At 48.8% G+C, this 20,824-nt stretch overlaps 1 protein-coding gene across 1 annotated transcript in view; it reads left to right on the forward strand.

The window, feature by feature from the left end:
- The first annotated feature begins 20,304 nt into the window (after window positions 1-20,304).
- Window positions 20,305-20,824, forward strand: part of HHIPL2 (HHIP like 2) — a 93,688-nt gene continuing 93,168 nt past the window's right edge. The window contains exon 1 of the mRNA XM_075337974.1: window positions 20,305-20,616. Within this exon, the coding sequence (XP_075194089.1) occupies window positions 20,305-20,616 (312 nt within the window). The remainder of the gene's footprint in view (window positions 20,617-20,824) is intronic.

A 20,824-nucleotide genomic window follows, 5' to 3' on the forward strand; every position in this document is an offset into this window, starting at 1 on the left:
TATCTGAATACTTTCCGTACCCACTGTACTTCACAGACACAGTGACTCTCCTGCTTCACAGACACAGTGACTCTCCTTCCGCACAGACACAGTGACTCTCCTGCTTCACAGACACAGTGACTCTCCTTCTTCAAAGGCACAGTGACTCTCCTTCCTCACAGACACAGTGACTCTCCTTCCTCACAGACACAGTGACTCTCCTTCCTCACACAGTGACTCTCCTTCCTCACAGACACAGTGACTCTCCTGCTTCACCGGCACAGTGAATCTCCTGCCTCAGTCACAGTGACTCTCCTTCCCCACAGACACAGTGACTCTCCTGCTTTACTGACACAGTGACTCTCCTTCCTTACAGACACAGTGACTCTCCTTCCTCATAGACACAGTGACTCTCCTTCCTCACAGACACAGTGACTCTCCTTCCCCACAGACACAGTGACTCTCCTGCTTTACTGACACAGTGACTCTCCTTCCTTACAGACACAGTGACTCTCCTTCCTCATAGACACAGTGACTCTCCTTCCTCACAGACACAGTGACTCTCCTTCCTCACCGACACAGTGAATCTCCTGCCTTAGTCACAGTGACACTCCTTCCCCACAGACACAGTGACTCTCCTTCCTTAAAAAAAATTTGTTTAAAAGAACAGAGAGTCCTCAGTGGTTGATACCTTTTAATGGCTAACTGAAAAGATGGTAATAATTGCAAGCTTTCGAGACTACTCAGGTCTCTTCATCAGGCATGGTATAACACATCTTATCTCTACTGGCTAACACGGTACAAAGATATATTCTCCTTCCTTACAGACACAGTGACTCTCCTTCCTCACAGACACAGTGACTCTCCTTCCTCACAGACACAGTGACTCTCCTTCCTCACAGACACAGTGACTCTCCTTCCTCACAGACACAGTGACTCTCCTGCTTCACCGACACAGTGAATCTCCTGCCTCAGTCACAGTGACTCTCCTTCCCCACAGACACAGTGACTCTCCTGCTTCACAGACACAGTGACTCTCTTTTCTCACAGACACAGTGACTCTCCTTCCTTACAGACACAGTGACTCTCCTTCCTCACAGACACAGTGACTCTCCTTCCTCACAGACACAGTGACTCTCCTTCCTCACAGACACAGTGACTCTCCTGCTTCACCGACACAGTGAATCTCCTGCCTCAGTCACAGTGACTCTCCTTCCCCACAGACACAGTGACTCTCCTGCTTCACAGACACAGTGACTCTCCTTTCTCACAGACACAGTGACTCTCCTTCCACACAGACACAGTGACTCTCCTTCCTCACAGACACAGTGACTCTTCTCCTGCCTCACAGACACAGTGACTCTCCTGCTTCACCGACACAGTGACTGTCCTTCCTCACAGTCCCAGTGACTCTCCTTCCTCACAGTCACAGTGACTCTTCTTCCTCACTAAGACAGTGACTCTCCTTCCTCACCAACACAGTGACTCTCCTTCCTCACAGTCACAGTGACTCTCCTTCCTCACAGACACAGTGACTCTCCTTCCTCACAGACACAGTGACTCTCCTGCTTCACAAAGTGACTTTCCTACTTCAGAAGAAAAAGTTACACTCTGCTTTTATACAGGCTATGATAGTCCCTCCTGATTGACTGTGTTATACCATGTGATGGAAAATAATTATGGGAAAGACTGAACCTGGAAGAACCCAAGGTTATATGACCCTAACTGATATAATATCTGCAATGTTTAAAATGGTTCTGGCCATCTTAACCCCTTAACCCCAGGGCCATTTTCTGGTTTTCGTTTTTCCTCCCTTTCTTTCAAGAGCCAGAACTTTTTTTATTTTTCCATCAATATTGCCATATGGCGGCTTTTTTTGCGGGACGAGTTGTACTTTTGAATTACACCATTAATTTTACCATATAGTGTACTGAAAAATGGAAACATTTTCAAAGTGCTCTGAAATTGCAAAAAAAGTGCAATTGAAAAATATATATACCGTATTTTTTGCTTTATAAGACACACTTTTCCTCCCAAAAATTTGGGAGGAAAATGGGGGGTGCGTCTTATAATCCGAATAGGTGCCTGTGGCTGCGTGCAAGCGGCCGGGTACCTGTGCTTGCGTGCGGTGGCAGCCAGGTACCCGTGGCTGTGTGCGGGCGGCAGCCGGGTGCTGTCTGCGGGCGGCAGCCGGGTGCTGTGTGCGGGCGGCAGCCGGGTGCTGTGTGCCGGCGGCAGTCGGGTGCACGTGTGGGCGGCAGGCGGCTGCCGCCCTCACACAGGCACCTGGTTGCTGCCCGCACGCAAGCACAGGTACCCTGCCGCTTGCACGCAGGGTGGACGGGTAGTCTGCTGGCGGGGCGGGCGGCTGTGCAGCAAGTTACCCAGTTTATCCGCGGTCCCACTTTCAAATGATGGTGCCGTGCGTGTACGCAGATGGAGCTCTTGGATGAGAGCTCCATCTGCGCACGCGCTGCTCCGGGAGTCAGCGCGTGCGCAGATGGAGCCCTGGGATGAGAGCTCCATCTGCGCATGCGCTGGCTCCGGGCGCCATCACTTGAATCGGGACCGTGGACACACTGGGAAAACACTGCATCGGTTTGCTCCACCACTGAGCCGTCACCGCCGCTGCCACCACTGAGCCGTCACCGCCGCTGCCACCACTGAGCCACCATTTGAACGGGGACCGCGGACACTCTTACTGCACCGGCCTGCTGCACGACTCACCCGCCGCCGCTGCTGCCGCCACCACGGACCCTGCGGGTCCTGCCACCACGGACGCCACCGCACCTGCCACCACGGACCCCGCGACTCCTGCCACCACGGACGCCACCACGCCTGCCACCACGGCACATGCCACCACTGACCCGCCGTGCCTGTCAGCACAACCTGTGCCTCCTGTGACCCGCTTCACCACCACAGCTGTCCCCCTCCGGTAAGAGAACATCGGAGTATAAGACGGACCCCATTTTCCTTTTTTTTACCTTTTTTTATGTCTAAATTTGGGGTGTGTCTTATAATCCGGTGCGTCTTATAAAGCGAAAAATACGGTATATTTTTTTTAATTGACCCTGTTCAGTAAGTGGTAAAACTAACCTAGATAGCAAACATAGATAGTTTTACTTTTATCTAAGTGGTGAAAAAAATCAGAAGTTTGAAAAAAAAAAAATTGCACTTTTGTCGCCATTTTCCAAGACCCTTAGCGTTCTCATTTTTTGGGATCTGGGGCTCAGTGATGGTTTATTTTTTGCATCCTGATTCCTGACCTGATGTTTTTAATTAAACTATTTTTTGCATACATGGGATGTTTTGATCGCCTGTTATAGCATTTTAAAGCAATGTTGCAGCAACCCAAAAAGCGAAATTTTAGCATTTGGAATGTTTTCTCGTGATGCCATGTACTGATCAGATTAAGTAATTTTATATTTTGATAGATCAGGCATTTCTGAATTTCATTATTTTTTTATTTTCAATGGGGCAAAAGTGGGTGATAAGATCTTTTAGTTTTTTTCTAATATTGTTTAAAACTCTTTTTTTTTTACTTTTTTTTTTATTGATTTTACTAGTTCACCTAAGGGACATTATGCCTGCATAGTTTGATCGCTTCTCCTGATCAGAGCAATGCTTCAGCACCGCTCTGATCAGAAGAAATGTTGATCTCCTGTGAGTGCCGGCACTCTGCCAGCACTCACAGGAACCACATCATGACAGCAACAGGGGTGATCGTCTGGTCCTACGTTGTTATGGAATAAATTGGTGCCCTGTGATCACATCATAGTGCCGCCGATGGTGGTGGGGAACAGCTGGAGCACTTTATATTGCGGTGTCAGATTTTGACAGTGCGATCTAAAGAGTTAAAAGGCATGGGATGATCTCTGAACCACCCTTGCTTGTTAGTCACCCTCCTCCGATCCACCCTCGCTTGTTAGCCACCCTCCTTCAATCTCTGATCCACCCTTGCTTGTTAGCCACCCTCCTCCAATCCACCCTAGCTTGTTAGCCACCCTCCTCCGATCTCCAATCCACCTTTGCTTGTTAACCACCCTCCTCTTATCCATCGCTTGTTAACCACCCTCCTCCGATCCACCCTCGCTTGTTAGTCACCCTCCTCCGATCCACCCTCGCTTGTTAGCCAACCTCCTCCGATCCACTCTCGCTTGTTAGTGTGATGCCTGGACTAGCCAGGTAGTCACAGACATGACACCACACACACCCCCTCCCCTGGATAGTTAACACCAGTCAAACAAAACCCTTGTTGCCTCCCTCCAGGGTCTGATGTCCACACCAGGTGGGGCGGAGCCAGGCGGGTTGGCCCCACCCACCGAGGAGTTCACAGGTCTGGAGGCGGGAAAAGAGACAGATTTGAGTAGACAGTCGAAGTGTGAGGAGGAGAAAACTGTCGGTGTCTGGGTAGGGGCCCAGACACAAACAGCAAGGTTGGCAGATGGTGGTGGCCATCTGCAGGAGTTAGTGGACCTCTGCGGAACCGTAGGACCGGGGTTGGGCGGTGGCCCGCCGGTACCGAACCGGGGAGTGGAGTGAAGCTAAGCACAAAGGCAGGGCCATCGGACCCCGACTAGGCTAGGAGCCGCCGACAACTGTCAAATCCGAGAGTGACCAGAACCCCAGGGGTTTCCTAACACCCAAGACCCGACAGAAGGCAACAGTCCACCCAGTGAGGATAAAAAGCCACCGCCATAGGCTAGAGATCCAAGGGCCAGCGCCTGCGGGCAAAGCGGGCTCCTTCGGTACCTATACGCCGGGGAGCGGACTACCGTTGGGAAACCATTGGAGTCAACACATTCTACACAGGTGCAGGGAAAGACAGCCACCATCAACCTGTCCGGGGAGAGCAAAGACACTGCAGCCGGCTGCGGGACCCGTCCATCCAGCCGTTTGGTTTACCAGAGACTCTGTGAATTTGTACCTGAGTGAGTACCACAGTGCCATCCGGCACCGCGCCGCGCTGCCCCTGCAACCCTGCACCCCAGCCATCCAGCCTCCCCGTACAACAACCGGGCCCCGGGATCACCAACCCCTACCCACGGAGGGGACAACATCCTAGCTGCTCCCTACCATCGCTCCCGGGATCCCCGTCACCAGCAGCGGTGGTGCCCATCATCACCACGACCCGTGGGTGGCGTTACGAACTATCTCCCAAAACAAACCACCCCCTTTTCACTTGTGGGCGAGGAGCGCTGCTCGAGTCCCTGGGTCCGGCCCACCGCTCGAGCCACCGAGCAGCAGCAGCAGAAGCCCCGGACCCGAGCGCGGCGAGCGTGGCCCCTCCGCCCGCGAAATTAGCCACCCTCCTTCGATCTCCAATCCACCCTCGCTTGTGAGCCATAACCAAGGATATGTATGTATATATATATATATATATATATATATATATATATTTATACTAGCTGTAGTACCCGGGCGTTGCCCGGGAAAGTAACTATGTAACTATCTCTGTCTATCTCCCAGTCTCTGTGTGTCTGTCTCTGTGTGTCTGTCTCCATCTGTTTGTCTCTCTGTCTGTCTCTGTCTGTCTCTGTGTGTCTGTCTCTCTGTCTGTCACTTTTCCTGTCTGTCTCTGTGTGTCTGTCTGTCTCTGTCTATCTGTGTGTCTGTCTCTATCCATGTGTGTCTGTCTGTGTCTATCTCTCTGTCTGTCTCTGTATCAGCATCTCTGTCTCTCTCTATCTCTGTCTCTCTCTATCTCTGTGTCTGTCTCTCTCTATCTCTGTGTCTGTCTGTGTCTGTCAGTCTCTTTCCCCGTCTGTCTCTTTTCCCGCCTATCTCTTTCCTCGTCTGTCTCTTTGCTCGTCTGTCTCTGTTTCTTTATCCATCTGTCTCTGTCTCTTTCCCCGTCTGTCTCTTTCCCCGTCTGTCTCTGTCTCTTTTTCCGTCTGTTTCCCCGTCTGTCTCTGTCTGTTTGCCCGTCTGTCTCTGTCTCTTTCCCTGTCTGTCATGTCTCTGTCTCTTTCCCTGTCTCTGCTCTCTTTCCCTGTCTATTTCCCTGTCTCTTTCCTTGTCTCTGTATCTTTCCCTTTTTTTGTACATCTGTGCGGCCGGCTGCAATCTTCCTGACTCACTGAGCTGTGAGCGGTGTTTCACCGCTTGTCACAGCCCATCTGCTCCCTGCTCCCTCCTGCCTCACAGCAGAACGCTGCAAGCAGGAGACGCGCTGTGCTGTGAGGGAGGAGGGAGCAGGGAGCAGATGGGATGTAACAAGTGGTGAAACACCGCTCACAGCTCAGTGAGTCAGGAAGATTGCAGCCGGCTGCACGGATGTGACGTGTGCGGAACATGACGTGATGTCACCGGAGCTCAATATAATATCGAACTAGACAATAAAAAATATGGGTGAACCACCCTTTTAAAGATTGACATAGGAGCTCAGGCATTTTTGTTTCTGCCCCTGCATGAGCCGGTGTGTGGCCCTCTCTGCTCTCTGCTTCTAGGAGCCTTTTCTTTTCTCTGGAGCCCATTGAAAGGGTGAAATAAAGAAATGGATTCAACATCAATAAATGTGTTTTCATTTCTGAAATTTAGCCCAAGTCTCGTCTTTGCTTCCAGTCTATAATCTCTTAATTCAAGACATGTGTAAAGTCGCTAAAATAACGTCTCTGATTCTCTGATGGCTTTCATTTAACCAAGTGTTTTTGGAGTTTGTTTTTGCGGCCAAATAAACTAATTCAATTTCCAATAAATTTTACATTTTTAATTTTTTTTTTTTAAATGCATTTATTTCCTTTTTCCAAAACAAATGTTGCTAAGCTAAAAATAAGTTCTCAGAAGATACAATTGCTGCCAGTTGTCACCCTTACGTAGATGAAAGTTTAGGTTTAATGCACGGCGAAGCTTTAATGCACAAGTGTCTTTAGTTATTCTCAGTGGTGTAACGACATCCATGTGTCCTCTATGAATAAACTCTCGTGTTTACATTGAGAGGTTAAGATCGCATTGGATCTAATTGCTGCTACTGTAGTTTTCTCATTGTAACGGATGCTTTCCACCATGGTGGAGAGTTTTGATATGTTTGCCAGACAGTGGGCACAGTTATTACCATATGGAGCAATTTAAAATGATTACGGTACTTGGCTCGTAGGCTATTTTTTTTTTAACATTGATTTTGAAACAAATCCTCCTAAGCATCCACATAAAAAATTATGTTTTTGCAGCAGATACTGAGCAAAAGCTCTCAAAACGCCTCAAAAACTTGGGAGTTTCCACTAATGTGGCTCCAAAAATGTAGCAAAAAAACTTAGGGTGGAATGGAATACCAGCGGAAGCTGCCTGAAAAAGTTGTTGTGTGTCTTGCGATGGTCGGCTCTGCACGCACTTGGTGGCACGGTGGCATCAGACGCTGTTCACACTACAAAGTCTAGCGAGCAGCCTGAATTATTCAGCCAGAGCCGGGTGTCGGCTGATTCAGGTTCACTGGTCTTCAGTCATGCTGGTATTAAGAGAGAGGGGAGCCAGCACGATCTGAATATGGCATGCGTCATATAAAAAGTGCAAATTCACAGATTTATTCCAACTGTACTGTAATATAAATGAGATTTTTAGAAAATAATTGATCAATTATTTGAGCCACCCCTGCCAACGTCACGGCAAATCTCAATAGGGGGGTACTACACTATATTCTGTATTTCATGGGCCATGCGGCCTCCTGGATAAAGTTAAAAGCAGAACCATAATGGAGCACACATACCTGTAACCTGTATATATAACTTCTATGTTGAGATTTGCCGTGACGTTGGCAGGGGTGGCTCAAAGAATTGATCAATTATTTGCTAAAAATCTCATTTTTTTTATTATAGTACAGTTGGAATAAATCTGTGAATTGGCACTTTTTATATGATGCATGCCAATTTCAGATCGTGCTGGCTCCTTTTTCTTTTTTATGCTGGTATTAAGGCCGAAGTCACACTTGCGAGTGCCTCGCGTGTAACTCGCATGAGTCTCTCATTGCATCACCCGACACGGCCGCACACTCTCCTGAAAGAAGCAGGTCGGTTGCATGTATCTCTATGCAGCTGAGACGCTCCTGTCCGGTGAGTGTTTGGCCATGACGGGTGATGCAATGAGAGACTCGCGCGAGTTACATACAAGGCACTCGCAAGTGTGACTCTGGCTTAATTCCTGCAGACTGGTGAGCAGAAACTAGGAGCTTAGGTTGCTAATTGCCTTGTGCAGCTGTCTCTTTCCTATTTAAGGCACGGCTTTCTTCCAGTATGCGCCGATTATAGCTTTAGCATATGCTCCAGCGATCCCAGTCGTTTTGGTGAACCTCACCACTTGTTTGCATTATTGATTACAATGTTTAGACTTTTGGACTGAATCAATCTTGGTTGTATACTGTTAATATGGTGATATTGGTCAACCTTTTGACACTTAAATGATGTATACCTGTATTTCATATTGGTTAATATATGTTTTGGTGAACCTGTTTATGGTGATCTTTGTTGTGATATTGAGTGCTGTGAGCATTCCCCTGTTGTGCATTACTTTCTCCCCTTTTCGCTTTTTCCTTGTACACATATTGTCTCTCCTGTGTGTTTTTAGTGCAGAGTGTACAAGTTTACGTTCTTCCTTGTCTGTCCTTTTTGTGGGGTTTTGTTATTGTGTTTTCTGGCCCACCCTAAGGGAGTAAATCAGGGGTCGGAAAAGAGTTAGGGTCACGTTGGGGGCTTGGACCTGGCTACCATCAAGCCTACCTCTGAGAAAAGGGACAGCACAAGGTCTCGAGTCTCGAAGACCAGCCTAGGGGTCCCTGTCCTGTCATTACATATCCTGTTACACCATGTGCATAAAGCCTTGGAAAGTCTTTGCTCTGAAAACTCAACAGAAAAACAAACTGTTAGGGACATACCTACAATGAGTTTTTCCTGTGTTTTTGTCTCAAAAGCACAACATTTTACAGTTGAGTTTTCTGTGCAGAATTTCTCCAGGTAAGATATAGATTGAAATAGATGTTGTTTCAAAAACAAAACACCTTTATTTATAAGCTATATCACCTGAGGAAGACTACATACTAGTTGTCGAAACGCATTGTGGCTATAACGGACCACCATTAAAAGGTTTGTTTTCTTTAAAAGAACCCTTGGGACTTGTTACGGGGGAACCGGCAGATTAGGACCAGGGGGTATATATCCCAATCGCCAGTCAGGGCCCACCATGCTCCAGATGGCAATGGAGCTGCTGGCACCCTGTGGGTTAGGCGAAGACTATAGAGCGGATGACTCAGAGATAACCCCGGAGACCTGGGAACTGGTCACGTGTGTGGGGACACGTCAAACTGGACGACAACCCAGTTAGCGTTTCGGTGGCGCGGGCGCTACTCCAACCCCGTGTGTAGGGAACACGTCAGGCCGGATGGTAACCAGTTAGCGTTGACCGAGAAGACCGCTGCGACAGTGTGTAAGACACGTCAGGCCGAGCGGTCCTTCGATTAGCGTTTCTGGTCACCACTCGACTGGCCACGTGTGTGAAGGACACGTCAGACCAAGTAGTCACACCAGTAGCATTTGACTGGGAAGCCGAGGAGAGAAATAGGGTTCACACACCCAATCCAGGAACACCCTGTTAACTCCACAGGGGTTCTGGAATACGCTGTCCGTGCGCGTAGAGAACACAACCGGACAAGTAACGCAACAGGTATGCTGTTCGTGTGCGTAGGAGGCACAAATGGACAGGTGGCACAGCAGCCGCAGTCCAGTTAACGCCACTGGACTGCTATAGCACAACTGGCAGCAAGGAAGCACGGTGCCTGACCCTGATGTGCTGAGCCACGAATCTTGGCATGACAGGCACCGTTCGCCTAGCCCTACCTACCGCTTCCAACAAAGCTTATGCCACCATGAACTCTAAATGAAGACTGCGCACCTCCATGTTGTCTCCAGCCTCTTTTATAACCTGGGTCCACCCCAAACCTAGGGTGGAACCACCAAGGTCCAATAGCAGAGTGCCATGTCAGCAGCGACGTCACCAGCGGCCTATCCGGAACCGCCACGTCATTGATGACCTCATGGCAGCCACGCCCCAAACACTTCACCAGTCATCGTCTGATGACCAATCGTGAGGTGCCAGATCATAGGGGCGGGCCTCTGCGAGCCAGTCCGGAGTGGCCACGTCATCAGGACACCTGACACCCTCTGCCCTATCAGGGCCTGCCACCTCACGGACATGCTCAGTGAGGTCCTTACCGGACCTAGCCTCTGATGGACTAAGTGCCTGAGCATGCTCAGTAGCCTGAACAACAGACTCAGAAATCAGACTGCCTGAGAATGCTCAGTAGGAACATCCCAGAAATTAGACCCAGCACGAAGTCCAAGTACCTGTGCAAAGAGGCTGTTAGGATTAATTGTAGGAGCATGCTCAGTAGCCTGAACTGAGGACTTAGTCTCAGAAATGACACAATCAGGCTGAGCATGCTCAGTAGGCAAAACACCAGACTTAGACTCTGCCTGGGGTAAATCGGCGCACGCATGCGCACTAGCCGCCTCTCCACACTTAGATGTGGTGGAAGGAGCAGCCAACTGGACGACCCGAGGCACGGCCAAGAACGGCAGCCGGCGCCTGGGCGCAACAGGAACCGCAGCAGGCTGCTTGCGGCTATGGCAGCGCTGGTTCGTAACAGGACTCTTATTCTCTTTATCAGCGCTCCATGAGACCGATCCCCCTTTTGTCCTTTATTTATAAGATGTCACTCCAAACAGAGACAAATGCGCAGCGTCAAAAATGAGAGAAAGACGCAGCGTCAAAAACACACAAAAATGCAATGAAAAAAAACACAAGTAAACTAAGGTGCGGAGATGGTGCAGAAATTCTGCAGCATCAAAAATCTTAACGGGTACAAATTGCGGGAACATGGCCTTAGTGCACCACTCCATTGGAGGTTTATCACCTCTGGAGTGGTGCATTAACTGTAAGTCCCTTACCCCCCATCCTATACCCAACCTCTGGTATCTTCATCTTCTATCGCCACCGCTGCGGTCAGTCTTCTGTGATTTGTACCTGGTGGAAGTTCCAGTGTTTCATGGAGCACGCCGAAAGTCACAACTCAATGTAAGTCTACGGGAGCCTCGTTCTGGCCTCCTTCTGGCTCTCTAGACTTGTATTGGGAGCTTGTAACCTAACTTCTGACTTTCGGCCAGTTAGAAGTTATGGGCACAAGATGGAGCAGCGCTGAAAAAGCATGAAAAAGCTGGAAGGAAAGTATAACACATGTGCAGGGAACTTGGAATTAAAGCACTAAGGGCAGAGGGGCCAGCTTTTATACAACAGGCGCAATGGGGATGAATGTTATACACCAGGAGCAATGGGGCCAGATGCTATACACTCGGCGGGGCAATGGGGCAATGGGGCTGGTTGTTATACACTAGGAGCAATAGCGCCAGATATTATACACTGGGAGTGATGAAGAGGCGAAACGTACGTTGGGGCGAGGGGGACACACAGAGCACAGCCTTTAGGTAAGCAATATTATAGAGATCCTAATATTGGCTACATTAGCAATACTGGATTATATCTAACTATATGGGTTATCATTAGGATCCCAATACTGGCTATATTGGATCAATTTAATGAGTCAGCATAGTTATTTATTGTTAGCACAAACACTTTATTGAAGACTGACTGATTGTTATTTATAGCGTGCATGTTTTGAAGCTGTTGATACTGTATTGCCCCCCCATGTTTTTATATTTTTATGTAGCACCGGCTATTAATTGATTAAATTGAATATATTTAAATTTTTATATATCTGATGGTTATTTTAAACCTTTTCAATAAATAAATAATATTTTATTGGGAGAATACTCGCTTTTTGGTTTATTTTATATAACCAGGTTTTTTGTGTTGATACTGGGAGTGATAAGGCTGGATGTTATACACCAGGAGCAATGGGACCAGATGTTATACACTGGGGCAACAGGGCCGAATGTTATACACCAGGACAACGGGGCCGGATGTCATACACCGGGACAATGGGGCCGAATGTTATACACCGGGGCAACGAGGCCGGATGTTATACACCAGGACAACGGGGCCGGAGGTTATACACTGGGACAATGAGGCCGGAGGTTATACACCGGGACAATGGTCCGGAGGTCATACACCGGGACAATGGGGTCGGATGTTATACACCGGGGCAACGGGGCTGGATGTTATACACCGGGACAACGGGGCCGGAGGTCATACACCGGGACAATGGGGCCGAATCTTATACACCGGGGCAACGGGGCCGGATGTTATGCACCGGAAGAACGGGGCCGGATGTTATACACCGGGACAACGGGGCCGGAGGTTATACACCGGGACAATGGGGCCGGAGGTTATACACCGGGACAATGGGGCCGGATGTTATATACCGAGGCAACGGGGCCGGATGTTATACACCGGGACAATGGGGCCGGAGGTCATACACCGGAACAATGGGGCCGGAGGTTATACACCGGGGCAACGGGGCCGGATGTTATACCCCGGGACAATGGTGCCAGAGGTTATACACCGGGACAATGGGGCCGAATGTTATACACCGGGACAATGGGGACGAATGTTATACACCGGGACAATGGGGCTGGATGTTATAGACCGGGGGGCAATGGGACCAGATGTTATACACCGGGGCAACAGGGGTGGATATTATACACTCTGAAAATGGGTCCGCAAGTTATACTCTATGGCAATGGGGCCAGAAGATATGCACTGAGGGCAATGTGGCCAGATGAGGAACTGGCATTCAATGATTAAGACGTGTCTCCTAATACTTTTCTCCATGCAGAGTATCTGTAGGTGTCTGTGTATGTATGTGCGTGTTTCTGTATCTGTGTCTCTTTATATACCTTTGTGTATATGATGTGTATGGCGCAGCACCTTAGCCCGTGGTTAGCACTGCCGTCCAGCTCTATTTAATTGCAGCTCGTGAATTCTTGTCCCACCAAGGACGACATCTGCGTGGAGTTTACACGTTCTCCCCGGGTTTGTGTGGGGTCTCTGCCTAGACGCCAAACACATACTGATAAATAGCTCGTATTCTGCGTAATGCTTAATCAATCAGTAAAGGTCACTGGAACACAATTTGTTTGAAAATCTAAGGAGGGGGCGCATAGACTTTCATCTTTCTCTGGTGCCAGGTTTCTGTAGAGTGATGTATCTGTCATCAGTTCAGGTCTATCTGTAGCCTCCAGATATTTGCTTATGTTGCATTCTCACCCTATGTTGGGGATCTCCATGTGCGGTCGTGGCCCCCGGTGAATTCTCTGAACCAATAAACGCCAGGTCTGGATTACGAGGATCGGTGTGTTGGCCTCCGTATATGTTTGCTGAGATGCCCTGATGAAGCTCTGAATTTTTAGGTATTATGTAGTATGGTAGAAGCAGGGATTATACTGGATTATTCGGAGCATGCGGAATGTGTATATTGGATGGAGATCACATGTATTTTGGGGCACTTGATTCAACTCTTTTCTTCTTCCATTTATCCATGTTGTATTGCCTTGGTCCGCCACATAGAACGATGAGTGAAAATTGATTTAGGCAGTTGTAATAGAGCTCATGGGAGCATCAGCCTATTTTTGGCATTCAGGATTCAAGTAAAGATGGGTGTTATGTCCCACCAGGTGAAATGAAATCTCCATTGCCTTGGTCCAAAAGAGTGGTTGATGCGCAGCTCGGACACATCACGCTGGTGCAGCAAGGTGGAAAGGCTGGAGCGATGGAGGTTGTAATAGCAACTGGATGTGTAGAATCCTAGACGACAAGGAAGCCAGACACTCAGGGATTGAATACATGGCACAGCAGAGAAGATTTAGTGAAGAGACAGAGCTGAGAAGATCAGGAGATTCACTGTAGTGATGTAGCAGAGCCAAATAATGTGGTAAAGTTGAGATCAAGAGACTCACTGCAGTGATGTAGCAGAGCCAAATTATGTAGTAAAGTGGGGAAGAGCGGGAGACTCACTGCAGTGATGTAGCAGAGCCAAATGATGTATTAAGGTTGAGAAGATCAGGAGACTAACTGAAGTTATGTAGCAGAGCCAAATGGTGTAATGTGACGCCCTGGGCAAGCCAGGGGTCACAGGTAATGACATCACCACACCCTACACCCCGGTTAGGCACACCTAAGCTAGACCAGAAATCCTTGTTGCCTTCCCCAGGGGCTGATGTCCACACCAGGGGGTGGAGCCAGGCGGTTGGTCTCCGCCCACCAAGGAGTTCACAGTCCTGGAGGAGGGAAAACACAGGCAGTTAGAGTGAAGCGAGGGAAGTGAGAGGAGGGAAAGTAGTGAAAGAGAAAAGTGACAGTTTGAAAGCCTAAAGTTGGTCCGGGTGTGTGCCCCGGACCGAGACAGCAAGGTTAGCAGACAGCGGTGACCGTCTGCAGTGGAGGCTGATCAGAGGTGCCGTAAGGACCGTGGACGGGTGGTGGCCCGGCGGTACCGGACCGGTACACAAGGAGAAGCCAGCACCATTGGCAGGGGCCTTTCGGATCCCGGCAAGGCTAGGAGTCGCCGTGAATTTGCCAAATCCGTCAGTGAAGGGGACCTCCGGGTCTCCAAACAACTAAGTCCCGATTGAAGGCAACAGTCCAACCGTATGAGAGAGACACCGCCATCGCCAAGGCACCAGTTTCTCAGGGTCAGCGCCTGCGGGCAAAGAGGGGCTCCTCCGGCCCATATCCAAGTCGGGGAGCGGGTAACCGGTGGGAACCCATCGCTACCAACATTACACAAGGTGTACAGAAAGAGACAGTCACCGTTAACTACCGGGGAAAAGCAACAGCAGCCTTCTGTGGGAACCGTCCTTCCAGCCGAGTGTTTTACCGAGAACTGTGTCACCGTCTCAGGCTGAGTGAGTACCACCGTGCCGTGAGGCACAGCGCTGCCCCCGCACCTCACCAGGCCCCGCATCTGGCCTGCCATCTCTCATCCTCCTCCCCATCACTGGGCCCCGGGACAACCAACCCCTACCCACGGAGGGGGGAACTAACAACTCTGCTGCTCCCTGTCACCGCTTCCGGGATCCCCATACAGAGCAGCGGTGGTGTCCACACAATCACCACAACCGTGGGTGGCGTCACGGACAATAAATCCCCAAAACTAATCCCCTTTTCACTCACGGGCAAGGAGCGCCGCTCGAGTCCCCGGGATCCAGCCCATCGCTCGAGGCACCGAGCAGCAGCGGCCGCAGCAGCAGAGGCAGCCGGACCCGAGCAGTGGGAGAGCGCAGCGTCCCCTCCTCCGCCCGCGACAGTAGTACTGTTGAGAAGATCAGGAAACTAACTGAAATTATGTAGCAGAGCCAAATGATGTAGTAAAGTTGACAAGATCAGGAGACTAACTGAAGTTATGTAGCAGAGCCAAATGATGTAGTAAAGTTAGGATCAGAAAACTCAATGTAGTGATGTAGCAGAGCCAAATGATGTAGTAAAGTTGAGAAGATCAGGAGACTCACTGTAGTGATGTACAGAGCCAAATGATGTAGCACAGCTGAGAAGATCAGTATACTCACTGTAGTGATGTAGCAGAGCCAAATGATGTAGCAAATTTGAGAAGATCAGGAGACTCACTGTAGTGATGTAGCAGTGATGTGTCCTACTGTTTGATGCATGTGAACAGATTTGCGTAAATCCCATTCACGTACAATGGATGCTGACTTTAGTAGAATATCAGGCAAATTTCAGCACAGAATTTGCATCCAATCTGTATTGCAATTGTGTAAATATGTCGCGGGCGGGGGACAGACCACAACCGGGGGGGGCACTCCGGGCGGTGGCTGTGGCTCGAGTGGCAGCCGGATCCAGGGCTTGCGCAGCCGTCCGTCGCCCACAAGTGAAAAGGGGTTATTTACAGGGGACAGAGTCTTTGTCAGTGACGCCACCCGTGGGTTGCGGTGAGGGATGGTGACACCGCCGATGTCTTGTATGCGGGCGCTCATGGCTGATGGAGCGGGGCAGTAAGGTGGGATCCCCTCCACAGGTAGGAGAGGTGTAGTCCCGGGGCCCAGAGGATGGTGAGGGATTGCAGAGAGCAGGCAACTCACAGTTTGTTGTCGTGGTGCTGGATGAGCTGGTGCTGATTTGGACGGTCAGTAAACACACACAGTTCGTATTGTAAACCAAGTTGCCAGTGACTGGTTGCCTCCTGCAGTTGCATTCGGATCCCACACACAGATATACAGCCAGGGGCCCTTTCTTCTGCACTTTGTCTGTCTCTCTCTTGTCTGGGCTAGTCCACTTGAAACGGCCTCCGGACCGGATCCACTCTCTCGGCACCGGCGGGCTACAACCCTGCCCCGGTCTACTTCAGGTTCCCCGCGACCGGATCTCCATCGCCTATGGCCCTCACTGCCACCTAGTCCGCGTAGCTAGTCCAGTAGTCCAGTGGTCCGGGGCTCCAACCCCTACTACCACCCTCTCCAGGGAGCTCCAACTCCCTCCTGTCAGCTCTTCACTGATTACAGCTCAAACTGCCACTCCACTCCTCTCTGTCACTTCCTGAACTCTTCTCCTCGATCCATCCCATTGTCCTGGGGGGAGGGTGTGACTAGGCCTGATTGGCTGGTGTATACCTGTGTGGGCACTGTGTTGGTGCCAAAGAGGAGATTAGCCTGCATTTTGGTGGATTTGTGCAGGCTCTGTGACAACCTGGTTTTCCCAGGGCGTCACAAATACATGGTAAGACGTAGTGTACTTGGTGCAGATAATGCTGTAACAACGTGCTGTACGATACATATACAATTTACAATCTGTTATGCATATGGAATGAAATAATCTGCAAGAGGTATAAATGCAAATATTTGCTTTGGATTTCTCCCTGTGCAATACAAACAGCGCAGTTTTGTGACCAAATCTTGGAACAAATCCATAAAACTTTAAGTATGCAAAGGATATCAGTAAATTTATCATGGAAATAGCTGTAGTACCCGGCATTGCCTCGGATAGTAACGAAGTCTCAATCTCTGTCTCTCTGCAGAGGTGTATCTAGGCTTTCTGGCACCCGGGGTAAGAATTTAGTTTGGCGCCCCCCCCTCGTTTTGGGTAGTCGACACGTGACCGCTCATCCATATATGATTTGCACACTTAGTCACGTGCAGACAAGCCGCTCTTCCTAACTCTCATTATTCAATGAAAAACAGAGAAGAAGAAAGAGAATCAAATTGTCACATGACTAAATATGAAAATTGCATGAGTGGAGCGGCCATGTGATGGCTGTTGGAACCAGAATGCAGAGCTGAATCCTGACAGGGAGTATATTACACACTATTAGGATTGGGCTTCAGTGCTTAATTTTATAGCTAAAGGGATTCTCCAGATTTATGATGAATGTCTGCAACCACTCTAGGTGAATTCTCACAACGCATGCTCTTCACACTTTTAAGATTCTCCTATGCCAGTGACGAGAGTGTACAGTCATGAGAGCACAAGTATGCAGGGTGCTGCTCATACGCCTCATTGATTTGAATATTATTATTATTTATTATTATAGCGCCATTTATTCCATGGCGCTTTACAAGTGAAAGAGGGTATACGTACAACAATCATAGGAGCAGATGTGCAGTACCCAGCCATGGCCACTATCAGAAGACAGAGCAGATCCGAAATTGAGCACTCCAGCCATCTGCTGCCATCACCGGTGCCTAGAACAGCCGATTGGCAGGAGGTCTGGACCCCATCAGATCAGACATTGATGACCTATCCTGTTCTGGGATAAGGAGGGCGTGCTGCTAGTCGACTACCTTCAAAAGGGTTCCACCATCAATGCAAGATATTACATTGAACTTTTGGACCAATTGAAGACAGCTCTAAAGGAAAAAAGGTGCGGCAAGCTGTCTAAAGGAATCTTATTCCTGCAAGACAACGCCTCCGCTCACACTGCACAAGCGACCACAGCAAAACTGGCAGAGCTAGGCTTCCAGCTGGTTGACCACCCACCTTATTCACCAGATCTAGTTCCCTCCGACTATCATCTGTTTCCAAACCTGAAGAAACACCTCAAGGGTACCAAATTCCACACAATTTCTGATGCCATGGCTGCTACGGATGCCTGGTTTGAGGCACAACCTTCTTTTTGCTAGGCTTACAGAACTTGGAATACAGATGTAAGAAGTGTGTGGACATCAGTGGAGAGTATGTGGAATAAATGTTAAGTTTCATCACCCTATATCGTTTCTTTCTGAGTAAAGCCAAAGACTTATCAACAGCCCCCTCGTATCCACCCCATACTGTGACCGCATTTATATTACTCCCCTCACCCTCCCCCCATACTGTGTCATAGACGATTCCCCCCTCACCCTCAATTGTTCCACTCTGGTGTTTTCAGCTCACACTGGAGCACTCACCACCACCGGTGTTTGCCACCTCTGCGGGCTGCGGCTCTGACGAGTGACGTCAGCAATGTGATCAGCTGACCTGATCACACTACTGTCGCACTGACCCGGAAGTGCCAACGGTCAGAGGGTTCAATTGCACTGGCATCTGAGAGACACAAGTACAATTGATCACAGGGAGCCGTGCACTGCACTTTCTGAGTCTGGCTGTCAGCTTAAGCGCCAGGACTCAGAGAATAGCCTGCTATTACTACGAAGGGCACCAAGACACAGCCGGTGTGGAGAATCTCAGAGCGTGGCATCAGGCGGTCCGATGGCGCCCCCTGGAACTGTGCTTGGGGCACATGCCCAGCCAGCCAACCCAGATACACATCTGCTCTCTCCCTCTCTACCACTCTATCTCGCTCCCACTCTACCTCTCTCCCACTCTGTCTTCTTTTCCCACTCTCCCTCTCTTTCCCACACTCACTCATTCCTTCTCCCTCTCAACCATTCTCCTTCTCTCCCACTCTCTCTGTCTCCCACTCTCCCTCTCTCCCACTTTCTCTCTCTGTCTCCATCTCTCACCCACCTTCCTACTCTCCCTCTCTCTCCCACTCTCTCTTTCTCCCACTCTTCCTCTCTCCCACTCTTCCTCTCCCCCACTCTCCAACCCACTCAATCTCCCTCTCTCCCACTTTCTCTCTCAGTCTCTCTCCTTCTCTCTCCCTCTCTCCTTATCACCACCAAAATCATATTAACTGACAAATAAGCTTCTTATACTAAGAATGTCCTTCGTTGCCTATAGCAACCAGTCAGACCTCCTATTAATGACCTGTAGCAAAATGGAAGCAGAGCTGTGATTGGTTGCTATAGGCCACATGATAAATATCCAGGGTAACTGTCAGAACAGCCAATATATTAAGTGTTATTTTTATGGTGAATAACTGTAAAGTGTGCGGTTAAAATTTCCCCTCCAAACAGTCTATGATGTTCCCTAAGTCAAGTGAGACGGCTGTACAAAATTTGGGACTGTAAATGCGACGGTCTGGATTCCTTTAGCGGACAAACACACACACACAAACACACACATACCACAAACAAACACACATACACACACGCATACTACAAACACACACACACACACACACGTACACACACGCATACCACAAACACACACACACACACACACACACACATACACACACGCATACTACAAACACACACACAGACACACACACACACACATACACACACGCATACCACAAACACACACACACACACACATACACACACACGCATACACACATGCATACCACAAACACACACACACACGTATACACATACACATACACACACACACACACATACACACACACACATATACACATACACACACACACACATATACACACACACACACACAGGTTTACATTAGATAAAGAAATAAATATAAACAAAATTGATTGAAAAAAACAATATAAAGCAGCAAGAAATGCGCCAAAACTAAGAGAAAATAAAAGCTAAAATAAAATATACATAAAAACTACAGAATAATACCTAGAAAAACAGCTCTTCCCTAGGAAATCCACTTGTTCCCCACCTCCCTCGGAGATTATATAATCTTCATTATCTAAAAGAGTTGCTTAACCCATAAATAAAGACACATGGCGAGAGCGCCCTCCAGCTGCTGTTTTGTGGTGTCTTTTCCCATATAGGAAATTGCCTGCAACAACTTAATTTCACAATTCTCTGCCTTCTTTGGAGGAGAAGCTGGTGATGAAGATATATCTGAATTGCTTCCTTCCAAACTTAATAGGGTTAAATTAGAAAGAACGTGAAGGAGGACAATGACCAAGGAGGTGGTAGAATAACTTGGAGTTTGGAAGGGGCTGGTCACAGAGAAACATGAAGGGAAAGGTGATAAAGATGCAGGGGTGGGGAGTGTATGGGGCTGGGATATATCTGAACACACAGGATTTAAGAGCCTGGAGTGCAGCATGTGAGCATCTCATCCTGGGGGGAGATGACTACATCACATCCAGTCTCAAGATGGTCCAGGGTGAAGGAAGAAGCGTTCCTCAGAATGTTCCTCACGGTTCCTGTCTTCTCCAGCATATTCCTGACAGGTGTTCTTGCTCACCCCCAATGCTTGGACTTTGGACCTCCTTTCAAGCCAACCATGCACTTGGAATTTTGCTCTCAGTATCAAGAATTTGGATGCTGCGACCAAGAAAAGGACAACATCATAGCCGAGAAATACTGGTCCATCATGGACCACTATGACTATAAGGAGCAAGAGCTGTGCGGGGGATACGTCAAGGATATTTTGTGCCAGGTAATTGATCATGCATAAGATTTATGGGGTTTAGGTGCCATTGTTTTCTATATGAGTGCTGCTCATCTTCGCTAATTTTTTGGCATTGCACTGTTATAATTTTTAGACTCGCAACCTTGTGATTTCACAAATTTTGCTTCGCTATAGTGTCTATAAAACCCCTATGTACCTCTAGTGGGCGATTTTAGATTTTACCTTGTTTGATGGG

Source organism: Anomaloglossus baeobatrachus, chromosome 3 (genome assembly GCF_048569485.1).
Source record: "Anomaloglossus baeobatrachus isolate aAnoBae1 chromosome 3, aAnoBae1.hap1, whole genome shotgun sequence".
Taxonomy (NCBI): domain Eukaryota; kingdom Metazoa; phylum Chordata; class Amphibia; order Anura; family Aromobatidae; genus Anomaloglossus; species Anomaloglossus baeobatrachus.